Source organism: Mycteria americana, chromosome 5, assembly GCF_035582795.1.
Source record: "Mycteria americana isolate JAX WOST 10 ecotype Jacksonville Zoo and Gardens chromosome 5, USCA_MyAme_1.0, whole genome shotgun sequence".
Classification (NCBI taxonomy): domain Eukaryota; kingdom Metazoa; phylum Chordata; class Aves; order Ciconiiformes; family Ciconiidae; genus Mycteria; species Mycteria americana.
This window is the reverse complement of record NC_134369.1, coordinates 57,747,514-57,761,536: the sequence shown is the minus strand read 5'-3', so window position 1 is coordinate 57,761,536 and position 14,023 is coordinate 57,747,514. Positions and strand designations below refer to the sequence as shown.

Sequence of the window (14,023 nt, the reverse complement as noted above, 5' to 3'; positions counted from 1 at the left end):
TCCAGAAGACTGACCAATGAATTCTTTCGTATGATTTGGTCAGGTTAAGTTGTTTGTAGGGGAAAACAAAACAAAAGCTTTAGGCATAAGCATATCTCCACTGTGCAATTAGATATCATTTTTTAATTCGTCTGTCCCACCTGCCTCGGGGTAGGTGGTATTTGTTTCTCCTTAACTTCTCTGAAGGAGACTAAAGTCTTCAGTTACTTTTCAAGGATACTGGAATAACATAATGGCAGGCAGCAAACGTTTGTCAATTAGGCCTACAGCAAGAGCACAAAAAAAGCATTCCATGAGTTTTTAATAGCTACTGAACACAAACAAAGAGAAACAGCTTGGGGTGGGAAGGAATGAGGAACTGAAATACCTCATAAGCATGAAGGAAATGGCTCCCATTGCACCAACAAGTGATCTGCAGTTTCCTTCCAGCCAGTACAAATGTTGCAGTAACTTACACCTTGCTCACTTCAGTGTGATTTTGCTGACTTCAGGGCATTCATCTTAGATTTAAACAGTGTCACTACAATGAGAATCCAAGTGCTGTAAGCAGAGGTGTCTTTTCCATTCAGGCTAAGGCTTTTATCAGGATATGAGCCTGTATTGCCATAAGATTGTTGAGCATCACTTAAGAGAACCACAAAATAACGTTGATCCCTTTTGGGTGCATCACTGTTCAGGCTGAGAGAAGGGGAAAAACAAACCAGCTGCAGAATTCGTGGCTTTGCAGTTTATTTTAAATTCAGATTTAACACCTAAAGTGTGACTAGAAAGGAAAGAAAGATAAGGCAAAACATTTTTGTGTGTTTTGAATATCATTTCAAAACCATGGTGAAGGAGAGAATGGCTGATCTCAGGAGTTAATATCTGCAGAAGGTACACATGGTTGGGGGCTGCATCACTGTACTTGCAACCTTCAGTGAGTTTGCATGCAATGGAATCGGGTTATGTCTAATTTGTCAGCTCCCTCATGCTTTCGGGTCATGCAAAATCAGCAGAGGTGGCAGATTGTCAGGTATTTTGGACTGATCTCTGCTTTCTGCAACATGTGGTCCCCAGTCACTTGTTGCTTGTCGCTCTTGTTTGAACTGTGAATATTTGCAGCAGCAGCAGCAGCAGCAGATCAACCTGGAGAAGGGGAAGACCCAGCTGCAGCCAGTCTAATTCTATTACCTTCTGTTTTTATTCCATTTCTAGCCTGCTTGGCAAAATGTTAGGCAGAATAGAGCCTGCTCTATGTATATTAACGTGCTTTTTTTCTCATCATTCATCCTTTGCTGAGGACGTGCCCCTAGCCACTGGTGCCCTTAGGAACAGTATGGGCTAATGATTCCGATGTGAGCGACTTCTTGTTGATTAACAAAAAACAGTTGCAGGAAATTGCACTGGCTGCAGTGAATTTTTAGCAGGTGCCAGTGACAGGGCAATGTAGATGGATATTTCTACAGGGCACCTAGCACACCCAAGGATATAATCAAGCAAATGCTCAATAATAACTATGATAAATGTTACTTTCAAAGGTTGGCTCCCAGCTACCTGAAAATATTCCATGAGCGTTCTTAGCATAAATAGGAAGTCAAAGGCTCATTATTTACAGGTCTAGGTAGCGCTGTTTGATTTATTTTCTCAAGTGCTCACAGTAATTACACTTCCTTGCTAAACAAATAATTCTGGCTTTATTGTTTGTACAAACAAAATAATTAGGATTCATTACATCAGTGATCAGCTAATTGCTTCCTTTGAGATTCTGCTAAGAGTAATCTCCTGTAACACACAGACAGAAGGAACGTGTAATTTAATCTTATTTAGAGACACCATTGATCTGGAGTCAATCAAATTAATGCAGTCATTCAGGAAACTGCAAAGCAAGAGCTGCCACAGCTTGCCAGGAAGAAAACAGTAATGTGCTCTGCTCTGCCCAAGTGCAGATACAACAGGAATTCTTCATGGCAGAAAGTCACATTACAGAAATGCACAGCATCGTGTGTACATGCCTGTGTTAGCGGTCCCTTTCTATTGAAAGTATGTATGTGGCCCATTTGTTTTCCTGAAGTCCTGCTGGGTGTTAGCCACTTGAAATCTGTACAATTACATTCTTAGTAAAATGGAAAAGACTCATTAAAAGGTATCTTTCCCTCAGTTTTCAATATAACTTTTATAGATAGAGAGAATATCTCTCCATATTTTTTCCATCACTGTGCCTATAAGCCTGTGCCTACATGCTTTGGGAATTATACCATGGCCCAAGGAAGAAGGGCATCTTACCATTAAAAATGAGCAGATAGACTTATTTTCCCTCAGCAGTGATGTTTGCTCAGAAAGAAAACTTAGGCAAAAAAAAAAAAAAAGCTGAAAAATCCTGACTGCCTCTTCCTAAATCTGACCCGCTGTTAAGTATGCTGTGTGAGATAGCATCATCCCCTTCCTTCTCCGGCAGGCTCACGAGCTTCCCTTCATGTTACTGCACCTGTGAGACTGCCTGCCTGTCTGCTCTTATTTCTGTAGGTTTCATGTTGTTTACCAATCTACATTACAGGTTTCCCAAATGCTAGAAAACAAGGACTCTTTGTTTGTCTTTTATCTGTTTCTGCCACTTCTGTGCCTTGCCAATGATCTCCCTCTAAAGCAGTGCTGGTGCAAGACGGAGAAGACATCTTGCTTCCCAGGACACCTGGTTCTACTTTCTGTTAATGTTAACGTGGTATTAGCTAGATATGTGGTTGGTGGCCCCTGTTTTCTGTGGGGAAAAGATGCATCCTTTAGTAGCCTACCATCTTGTGAAGTATTTGCAGATTTTCACCTCAGAATGATTTTCTCAGCAGATATAATTTTACCTCCTAACTGAGAGGTAACGAGAGATTTGTTGACCAATAGCAGAATGAAACAAATTTCCAGTATATACTTGAAAAAGGTGTTTAACACTACTGTAAAAAGCATGGTAGGAAATATTCTTGTAATCAATACCTCAAAGTAAGCCATCACATTTTAAAATTATGTAAATAAAATGCGAATAATATTCAAATTATGTATGGTGACTGCTGAAGTTTAAGAAAAGTTTAATCTTGAGTTGAGAGAAGTCACAGGGCTCGGGTGGTTTCTGGCTCGTTTATGATTTCAGTCTCTTCCCCCTCCTTTTCTTGTGACTGCTCTGCTGCAGAACAGGCTGTCTCTTCTGAGTCGTCCTCCTGCTCTCTCCTACGAGAAGCTTCTTCCTCCCTTACTAAATGAGTTGACTTCTGCTTCCATTGTTTCTTCTTGACTATACGGGTGACTGATACAGGTGAGGGCTGGGTCTCTGGTTTATCCCTAGTGTCTGTCTGCATGTCTTCAGATCCTTCTTCCCCTTGAGAGTGCTGAGCAGTGTTCAGTGGTGCTTGGTAGGCAGAGGCCAGGCCCCAGCACAGTGCCATACGTTGTGTCTCTTTGGCACAGCTGGGGCAGAGCATCCTTTTTTCAAACATTCTGTCAGTTTATCAGGATCCCGCACTTGTTCAGGGGTGAAGTCCCAGACCATCAGAGGCGACAACTGTTCTACATACCTGCCTGTATTCTCCCACACACCTTACCACCTATAACCACAGTGCCTTGGGCCATATCTCTGTGTGATATTCCTAAATAGTTGTTTAACCTTAGGAAAAGCCAGAAACAGATTCCTGAGACATACCAATAGGAGCATTCTCAGTATCCAAGGATGTTCAAGATACTGAAGAGTTATTTTAACAAGGCAGAAAACATCTACCACACAGGAGGTGTGGTGTCCACACCACAGGGGGAGGTGTCATTCTTTGTTTCTTCCACAAATTGGCTCTTAGAGGAGAAAAAGGAAAAAGTGTAATTGTTAATTGTCTCCATGGGATGGTTCCCGAGGTACAGGGATGGCAGCAATGCAAGGCCCAAACACCAGATTAGGCTCAAGGCCAGTGCTTTTATCATGGTTCTCCCAGGCAAAACACAACCAAGTGCTGCACAGCAGAGCACACTGCAAAAGCCAAAACCAGCCTTTAACAAGCTCTCAAATTTGATATACACACAAAAAATGGAGCGTGGCACATATCAGATACAACAGAACAAATAAGGCAACATCGTGACCAGCAACTGTTAAACACATGTAATAATTATAAGTTCCCTCTAACATGCTATGGTCAAGTATGTCGTTATCTCAAACCCTTTGAGCCCCATGTTGGGCACCAAAAAGGACTGTTGTGTCACTCGCTCCCCCTGCAGTGCGATGGGGGAGAGAATTGGAAGGGTAAAAGTGAGAAAACTCATGGGTTGAGATAAAGACAGTTTAGTAAGTAAAAGAAGGAAACAAAGAAAAACAAAACCAAGAAAAACAAGTCATGGAAAAAAACTCAAGGGCTCACCACCAACTGACTGATGCCCAGCCAGGTCCCAAGCAACGGCAGCCCTGGCAAAACTCCCTCCCCAATTTTTATTGCTGAGCACAATGTCATATGGTAGGAAATATCCCTTTGGTCAGTGGGGGTCAGCTGTCCCAGCTGTGTCCCCTCCCAGCTCCTTGTGCCCCCCAGCCCACTCGCTGGTGGGGTGGGGTGAGAAGTAGAAAAGGCCTTGACTCTGTGTAAGCACTGCTCAGCAATAACTAAAACATCCCTGTGTTATCAAGGCTGTTTCCAGCACAAACCCAAAACATAGCCCCATACTAGCTACTGTGAAGAAAGCTAACTCTATCCTAGCCAAGACTGGTACAACGGATTTAAAAACCTCTTACCCTGTTCTGAACCTTTTGCAAAGACTTCACTTTAATACTTAAGAAACTAAGTGTAACTCACTGCCTGCTGTTGGATATGAAAACGTGCTCCAAAATTACCTCACTGAAAGTTTGACCTTCCATATTCTTATAACATGGAACTAAGATATTTTTAGCAACCCATCTTACCTACCACTTTACTAATCTTCTACAGTGCTTCCTAACTTTTATCACGTCAAACACTTTCCAGATAAAAAGAAAGTAGTTTCCACTGCTTATGTGCTGAAGATGGGACCAAACCAGGGACTTTTTCTGCTTGCTTAGACCTGCAGAATTGCAGAAATCAGTGCTACTTTACCAGATCAGGCTGTAGCCCTTGTCCTGTGGCATGCTTCTCCTAAAAGCATGTCATGGTGTATATGCACACAGAAGCTAACCTTTATAAGTCCGTTTGTGTCACAGTAGCATACAGCACAGTACTTAGTTCTAAGTGACTTTGCAGCATAAATTCTGAAATATCTGCCATATGCGACTGCTGAAACCTCAGATACAAACTGCTGGCTTTTCTTTGTTTTCCGTTTCTTTTAAATGAAGCCTTCATCAAAGATTCTAGCTTATCATCCAGCCATGTTGAGGTACTCCAGAATCTCCCCCTTAGGGGAGAAAACAAAGCCTGTAATTTGCCTGTATACGTACTTATTTACGTACATACACTTATGCTCTTCAGAATTGAAAAGAATGGTAAGGTTGCAAAGTCAAGCAATCTGAAGATAGAAGATGTCAGAGCTAAAATTGCTTGTGTGACCTCAGTTAACCTCCCTTCAGCACATTCATTCCGGTAGCTCTTTGTGAGATGGAGAATGATAAGCACAGAATTCAAAGGGGTTCCAGACATCCTTACTCATTCCTCACGGCTGGTTGCCTAACCTGGGCAGTGTTTGCAGTTAGGAAAGTACAGTTTTGAACCCAGTGGCTCACTGTCCTTTTGCAGAGGCCACATAACCTCTGATCAACAGTATTCAACTCTTAATTCCTGCTGTGGTGTATGGGAATGAGCCACAGCTTTGCATGTTGGACGCGCAGTTCTATGGTGACAGTAGTATCCAACTCCCCCAAATTATTTCCCTCTTGAAAAGACCAGCTGTAATTTGCAATATGTTGCTTATCTTAGAGAGGGATGCTCATGGCTCTGAGTTGAGAACTGATGAGGAGCCCAGCTCCAAACTATCTCACATTGAGGTAAAAACCCAATTTGCTTTGGTTTGAGAGAGCAGCCTGTGCTCCCCCTGAAAGTGATCTCTTCTTGTTGGCAATAACCTGCCTCTGTGAGTGGCAAGTGAATTAATACCCAGTGGCATCTCAAGTGGCAGAAACCCAGGGCCTCTCAGAGGCAAAATGTCACTGATGAGGTAACTGCTTTATCAAAAAAAGCAATGGTGCTTGATAATGGCAGACTCCTACTCAGAATGAAAGGGATGTATGGTACGCTGCTGTTACCGCCTTCCTGGCAGCTCTGCTTATTCTCAGAGGAATAATGAAGTGGTAGAATTCATACCCATGTAGGTGATCCTTTCCAAGGCCTATCTATTCTTCCTGTTAAGATGTACTTCCTCTGTACCTATTGCTATAGTTTAAGCCCATTATGTTGTGATCTGCCCACTGTGGAGGTAGGCATGGATTCATCCTGTCTGAGCATGTAACTCATGGGTTTATAAAATCATGCATGGTGCAGAGAGTGCAGATGGGGGTTGACTCTCCATCTCTTCCACAAGAAAGAACCAGGAGCGAGGTTCAAAACTAACACAAGGGATTTGTTCTTCATGCCAGTTGGTTGACCTGTGGAACTCCTCTCCTTGCTAAAGGATATTGAAGACTTTTAAAGTTTGTATAGGTTCAAGGGGAAACTGGAAGTGTCTGGAAGAAAGATTCACTGAGTGTTAACTAGATGGACAAGCTACATCAGGCCCAGGAAACCACCTGAGCTGAAAGCAGTTGGAGGCTGAGAATATTAAGGAGAAATTATTTATGCTTGCCTTAGTACCTATGCATCTGCACTGACTGCTGTAGAATATAGGATATTTGAGCTGGGTACAGCACTGGCATGAAGCAGCATGGCTGTTGGTGTCTTCGTCTGTGCAGTGTCTGTAGGACACTAGGGCATTGGTCCCGTTATCCATGGGGAGAGCAGGAGTTTTCAGAGAGCAGTGCATTTCCCAGGATAGTCTGTCAGTGAAATGCTCTGAAGTAGGAGGAATGAATCCAAACTAAATCTTTATTCTCTGCTGGATCACTGATTCAGCGGTGCAAGTATGATTTTTTTCAGGCATGCTGGTGACATACAAGCAGCAGCAAAAACCCACTAATGAGCGTGGTATAAGATGCTATATTCCTCTGCTCCCTCAAATAGCTAGATTAACTGTGTGTTTTCATATATCCTGGAATGTGGTCAATAGCAAACCAGGGAGTGCACTGATTTTTAGCAAAACACTTCAGCAACTTACACAGGAATATTATGTAGCAAGTTCTAAAGTGCTTTTCTGCTGTTTCCCATCCAAGTGATTTTTCATGGTGCATTTGGTAAGAAGTTATTAACTGCAAACAGATTTAAGTGCTGAGGACTCCCTAGATCTAAACCGATGCTTGTCATTCAAACGCCCCAACATGAATCAAGTACAAATGTGAATGTTCACAGCCAGTGCAGTTCATTTGGTAACAAGCATGCATTTAGCATTACACAAAACACAGCCGTCTACCCCTTGACAGTCCTTGCTTGTCCTGGTATTTTGAGGGAGAAGGGGGAGGACATTTATCCTTGACGGTGAACTTTAAAAGTATATTTTCTTTTTAAATGTCAACCTATTCCTTTTCCATGTGTTTCAAAAATGTCTCTGACACTTTGGCTTGATACCCAGGTATTCCAGCTGTTATTCTAAGATGGTGGAAATTAAAGTTCTGTTGACTTCACTGGAGCTTTGCCAGTTTTCCTCAGAGGAAGATTTGGTTTCAGAATATTTTGTGGAACCTAGATCTGACACACACACTGCAGGCGCTGTGGGTGCTGGGTAGTAGCTGTACTGATGCCAGTAGCTGGAGTGATTAGGGAAGGGGAATTCCACTGTGTAGCAAGGGTTGTGGTTCCCACCTTTGATCTCGTATGGAAATGAAATGTTCAAACTGTCTTTTGCAAAGGTGGAACTGTGTCAGGCTGTCCTTTTCTAACCCAGAATGATGTGCTAAGGGTTGGGAGTGTGGTGCTGACTCCAAGTAGACTTGTACAGGCCTGATCACTCTGAGCCCAGCAGAGCAGAGGTTTGAACCTTGGCCTCCTGAATTCCCTGTTGGTGCCATAGTCTCAGGTCACCACAGCCTGAAAGCATCTCTCTCTCACAGCACAGGCCTAAAAAAATACTTTGACTTAGTCTTAGTAAAATTGAAGTGCTGCTTTTTTCACACTCGGAGAGGGAGTCAGTGCCTAAAACGTTCTCTGCTTTTTCCAACTGTATCCTCTCTCCGGTTAAAAATTACTGTGTCTCCTTCAAAATTTTCTGTCCTTTAACTATAAAACCTCTAGTAGTACTACCACCAAAAAAAAAGAAAATCATATCACCAATTGTTCCAGCAAGCACAAAGCAACAGAACTAATGTAGGTTTCATGTGCACAAGAACCTGGGCATATAAGTAATGAATCCACTTGTAAGGGTATCTGCTGAACTCCATGAATAAGTAGTTCCCAATCCTGACTTTATTTAGTTGTCTCTGTGCATAATCCTGCTGCAGACACTGAAGTTAATGGTAAATCTCCCATGGATTTCAGTGTGTGCAGGTTGGGGCCCTCGTATATTAATGGCTTATCATTGCAAATTTGCTGAAAGCACCAAACCCTCACAGCTCCTGTGTGCCTCATCTTCAGTCCTGCAGAGACATCATAATACCATGTTTGTGATAGCAGAGTCATTCCCATGGCAACAAATGGAGTCAGAAATACAAGATTCTGACCTTGCTGTGTGATCAAACAAAACAGAGAAGCTGGGCAGCAAAGACAAATGCCTATAAACCCAGCAAGCAGGTGGGAGAGAAGCAGCAGATAAAGACAAAATATTTCTCCTTCTCTGAAGTTCTGCCCCCAGGCAAACGTCCCTCCACAGATTTTTCTAATGCTAGGATCTGCTATGGTTAGCCTGAGTATCTTGCGTTGCAGAAGGCTCCAAGGAGAGCAAACGATAGTTTGTTAATAAAGCCATTTCACATTAATTCTTTCTGGAGGATGAGCTTTGAAAAGCAATACTGTTTTACAGCTCCTTCCAGTAGATCTAAAAGCAAGGCACTTAATAAATAACATTTCAGTCTCATCCCATTTCTTAGAGTTGCATTAACAGTCTTTGCTTTAGAGATCAGGGCAGAGTCAGGGACCTGCTCTGAATCAAATGCTGGATCGGTAAAAGAACTGGGGTAGGAACAACATGAGTGGCTAATTGGCAGTGTGGTCATCAGAGGAAGCCAACGACAAACCTGAGCGACCGTAAGACACCTGCTCCCTGGGCTGTGGCAGGAACAGAGATGGTGCACAACTGGAAAAGCCCACTATTTCCCACCAGTTCATAGGCAGAAGGAGATAACTGGGAAGACAGGTGTTGCAGCTAGTCTGGCAATGCAAGAATAGTTTCAGATTGCAGTAGCTTTCAAAACCAATGCTAAAGGATTGACAGCTGTAAAGCAAAAGTTTTAGGTGCTGCTAGGAAGACTAGCAGTCCTTCTCACAACTGTGTCAGTGAGAGGTGGACTTCTAATTCCCACTTTGAGTTTGTGAGAACATTTTTGAGACTTCCAGCCATAATGAACTATTGAACAGTCAGTCACAGGATCCTTCCCTTTAACAACATCAGCATTAAGTCGTATTACATCTTAGTGGTAGAAGAAAGAGCATGGTTTAAATTGTCCCAAGGCAGAGATAACTCTAATCTGATCTTCCATCAACAGAATTACACCTGTTAATACATACAAACAAACTTGTCCATGGCTTCTGGAACCTGGAAAGGGCCTTTTTCCTTATAGATGGGACACTATAATAAATGTATTTGTCATATTGCTGCATATTATGGATGCAATGGAGAATTAAGAATGAGAAATGGTCAATGAAAACAGAAGCTGTCAGTGACAGTCCATTGGTTTATACTGCTTACACCAAGGAGTGGCTGTTTCATGGCATTACAGAGACAAGCCCAGAAAGCTCTGACCAGGAGTTGTGGCTGCTGCCTTTACGCATAACGGTTTTAGCATTGACTATAAACACAGAAGCCCTGCAGGTTTTGTTCAGCCCATAGGCTGATGAAATCCAGGGGAGATGAAGGATTTCAGGACTGGACTCCAGGACTAGAGAAGGAAAAGTCCCGTGAGTACAGCTACGTACGCCTGGTACTTTGGCTAGTGTTTGAGAACAGGTCACAGTAGGAGCAGGTGACTCCTGTGATGCAGCCAGGTTGGCGAAGCTTTGATTTTGTGGGTAAATGCTAGCTGTACCCAGGGAAGTTGCCCAACACTGCTTAAAGTCAGAGTCCCACTTACACCCTGACATGTACTCATTGCCCACCAACTACTGACAGTTCCAGCAGCCAGGGGCCTGAGTTTTCATTGGCCTCAGTGAGCAAGTTACAACTCAGATAACCGCGGGCCAGAAATGATAGAGCAAGCAGCTGTTGCTCTGCTGCCTCTACATCTGCCTGACACAACAATTAAATCTCATCAGCCATTCAATATAATGGAAGCAAAGCAGCTACAACAGAAGGAGGATTTCCAGCGCAACTGTCTCATAATCTGTAACTGCAACTATGTATTTTCCTTCATAATTAATTCTGTAAGCATTTATATAGAGCTATGAGAGACTGAGAAATTTAGAAAGCAGTGGAAGAGATCCTTAAAAAATAGCAAAGGGTGTACTTACTTTCCTCAACCATCATTCTACTCCTTATCTTCTCTGCTGGTGTTTCCCACGGACTATTCATGGCAGTGCTGTAGTGGGACAAAGACATTGCCTTGTAGTCAAGCATCCAGTAGAGGCCAGAAGCCCTAATTTTGTTGCAGCACTGACATCGCCTGTGGCTTGAACACAACAAATTAACTTCCTCTTGTGGAAAACGTGGGTCCCAATTCAGTGGATGTTCTGCATTGATATTTGTGATGTAGATTGGTATCTAATGTTGTAGCTGCATTAAGTGATATTTCCATGTTCTGAGTATAAATCCATATTTGATGAAATTAATGGATTATTAAGCCCTCTTTTTCAGGACTCCCTTACACATAGTTGACTTGGCCTTTTTTCTGTGAAACGCACATAGTTCAGCTCATGGGCAGGAGATACCCAGGAATCTTGCCAGTGGAAACCTCACTTCTTAATTAATCTTTTCTCAGTTCTGTAGCCCCAGTTATGTTCTCTCCTGGTTGTGCTAATCCAGATTAAATTCATGAGGTTAACTGAGCTACTCTAGATTTGCACCAGCATAAAGGAAAGTGTAATGGGACTTATTTGTGTGTCCCTCCCATGGCTGCTCAGCAATAAGTGTGACTTTAATGACTTCTTCACTGTCAGTGTTGTGTTTTCTCTCATTCTCTTGGCATCACATAAAAGTTTAAGATGGGCCTGGTAGGGTATAAAAGGTATTGAGGCAGGCTGCGCTGCAGGGCCTTTTTTCTGACCTCCGGCCTCATGGACCCCAAAGTCAGGATCCAAAGAGTGTGTTGCAGCTGGGGAGATGACTGTGAGCTGGATGAGCTGCAGACAAAGCTCCTTTCTGCTGACAGAGAGCAGAAGGCTGGCTCCTCTCTTCCAGGCATCAGCACTCTCATTTTACTGACAGGAGAGTTACTAACGCAGACCTTCTGTGCCATATGCTGACTGTGAGGAGACCTGTTGGCAGCTTTGGCGTGAGCATTTATAGCCATCACTTTGTAATTGGAAAATGGACTCGGAGGCGATTGTTTTCTTCTGCTAGAAAGACAACAGTTTGCAGCAGGGAATTCTTTAAGAGAGTGAAATATTCTCCTAAAAGAAATGGTTTAAGCACCAGCTTCAGTCAGCTGCAGCATACCAGGCACCCAGGCTGGATCCCAGGACACGTCGTGATCTGGACAAGTTGGGTTGTTCTGCCCAAACCGGGCAGTTTGATGTACTTGAAATGCACTTCCCCAGGTCTTTATTTTTCTGAGTTGCTCTTCGGTTTGTGTCTTTCAGAAGCGCTCTGGAGGCGTTTGCTCATTCCTGCATCGAGTGTGCTGGGCAGCACTACCGTTGCAACTGCTCCTCTTGCTCCTCCTGCTCCTGGCCTTCCTCCTGCCCCTGGCAGAGGAGACCCACAGCTGCACGCTGGCCAACAACTTTGCTCGGTCCTTCAACCTGATGCTGAGATACGAGGGCCCACCTCCAACCTAACTTCTTGGCGTGGCACAAGGTGACTCTCAGAAATATAGACTCTTTGGTTTTTTAACAACTGCAAGTATTGTAGAGTTTAGGGCTTCTGACAAGGCCATCATATCAACTGGATAGGTCACATAAATGCAACATAAGATTAGTCCACTTTAATCAGGTATTTGAGCAAATTAATATTTTTACAATATTTTATTATAATATTTATAATATGTATATAGAGATTGTGTCTGTGTATGTATGTACATATATATATTAAAAAATGCATATCTGTGGCCAAACTAACATCCACCATCCACTCATCCACTGTTTGGAGATAATCCTGCAATGTTGCTGTTTCTACCATCTTTCAGCAAGGAATACTGAATGATGGTTTGGTTGTGGGCTTTTTGGGTGATTTTTTAAATCAGATTCTTGTTGTTTACAACCAAAGTCAGAGCAAGCATGAGAAGATGTGGGCATGCAGCAGAGTGCAAATTGGAGAGCAGGTAGAGTAGAATTGTGTTTGAATACAGTGGTTGACATTCAGCCCAAGGAAAATTGCGACTATTCTGTTTGAAATCTTGAGCTGTTTTTTTCAGTATCTGGATGCAGAGATTGCAGAAGGTAATAGAATGTTTCCACTGACTTCAGTAGGAGTGGGGGTGGGCCTCCTCTTGTTCTCATTTTTTACTAGATTTCTTTTCCAATTACTGTGGTCTCCAGCCCACCTGAATCAGGAGAGGTAGAATACAGTAGGAAGAAAGCTGGGAAAATGTTTTTTAACATCTCTATAGCAGAACTTTTAAAATCAGGTCATAATTTTCTGAACAAATTTGTGAGCACTGAACAAAACCTTATATCAGTGGTCTTGTCTTTAAAAAGCAGTGGGGTTTTTTTGTTTGTGTTTTTTGGTTTGGGTTTTTTGTTGTTGTTTGGGTTTTTTTACTTTATAAAGAGGCATTTGGTAATGGAACATAAAGCCTGGACAGTGGGATGCAGCCTGGCTCAGTGTCAGCGAAGCGAAAGTCAGAAGTACTTTAATAATACCACCCTGGAAACAAGATTCCTTCCTAGGATGTTTTTATATTAATGGTTTGTTAAACTGATGTAAACTGATTGTATGAAAGACAGTCAAGCCTAGACTTCTATATAGTCTAAACTCTAAGATGATGACAACTTGTCATTTATTTACCTAATGTTATGCCTGATTTATCAAATTTTTGAATGTATGTTTTAGCATTGCCTTTTAATGTAAAAACAATTCTCACTTTACTGTGATGAAACCATTCTTAGTGGTGTTTTACCTGATTGACTCCTGAGAGAAAAAGTAATTTCTAAAATTTTGTGCCATTTCTGAGAGCTATCTCTTACTGTCTCATTTTTTTAGCCACAGTAGTAATCATGCAAAAAAAAATTTAACTGAAGAAATAGTTACTTTTCCCATCCTCGCTATCTTGTGGGAGGAGCTTGTCTTCTGGGTACCACTATGGTGTATTCAGTGTGATCTTCCAAATAAGTTCCAAAATAATATAAAATCTGTTGTGCAGGTAAATTAGTATCTGAGGGACTGAAGGAGGAAGTCATACTTCTTTAACAACACCATGAAAGTTTTGCTAAAGAAGGAAACTTGGGTAGAATAGGGAGGTGTAGCAGCAAGGAGCTCATTATAGGAACAGAATGAGGGAGAACAGGCAGATGTGAAAGAGGACTAGCTAAAGATAGAGAAGAGAGGTGTCCAACAATTTATGAAGCCTAAGACAAGGAGTCACGATGAACACAGAGAACAAGAGTACAGGCTCTGTGGAGGAAAAATCTCTGAATCTTTTTGGTTCCCTCTCCCTGCTACAGTATTGGTACTATTGCATATTAAACAGCTTTTTCTCAGTAAGGTTTAAAATGAGGCAAGTAACAGGGAC

The 14,023-nt window shown here is 42.3% G+C and overlaps 1 protein-coding gene across 6 annotated transcripts in view; it reads left to right on the top strand.

The window, feature by feature from the left end:
* Positions 1-14,023, top strand: part of SYNE3 (spectrin repeat containing nuclear envelope family member 3) — a 69,813-nt gene that overhangs the window by 46,653 nt on the left and 9,137 nt on the right. For 5 of the 6 annotated variants that reach the window (XM_075503527.1, XM_075503526.1, XM_075503522.1 and 2 more), the window contains one exon: positions 11,934-12,151. In XM_075503527.1, coding sequence (XP_075359642.1) covers positions 11,934-12,131 — 198 coding nt within the window. In that variant the 3' untranslated portion in view covers positions 12,132-12,151. Of the gene's footprint in view, positions 1-11,933; positions 12,152-14,023 lie in introns of those variants that run through there. The other variant, XM_075503523.1, reaches the window with a different exon arrangement.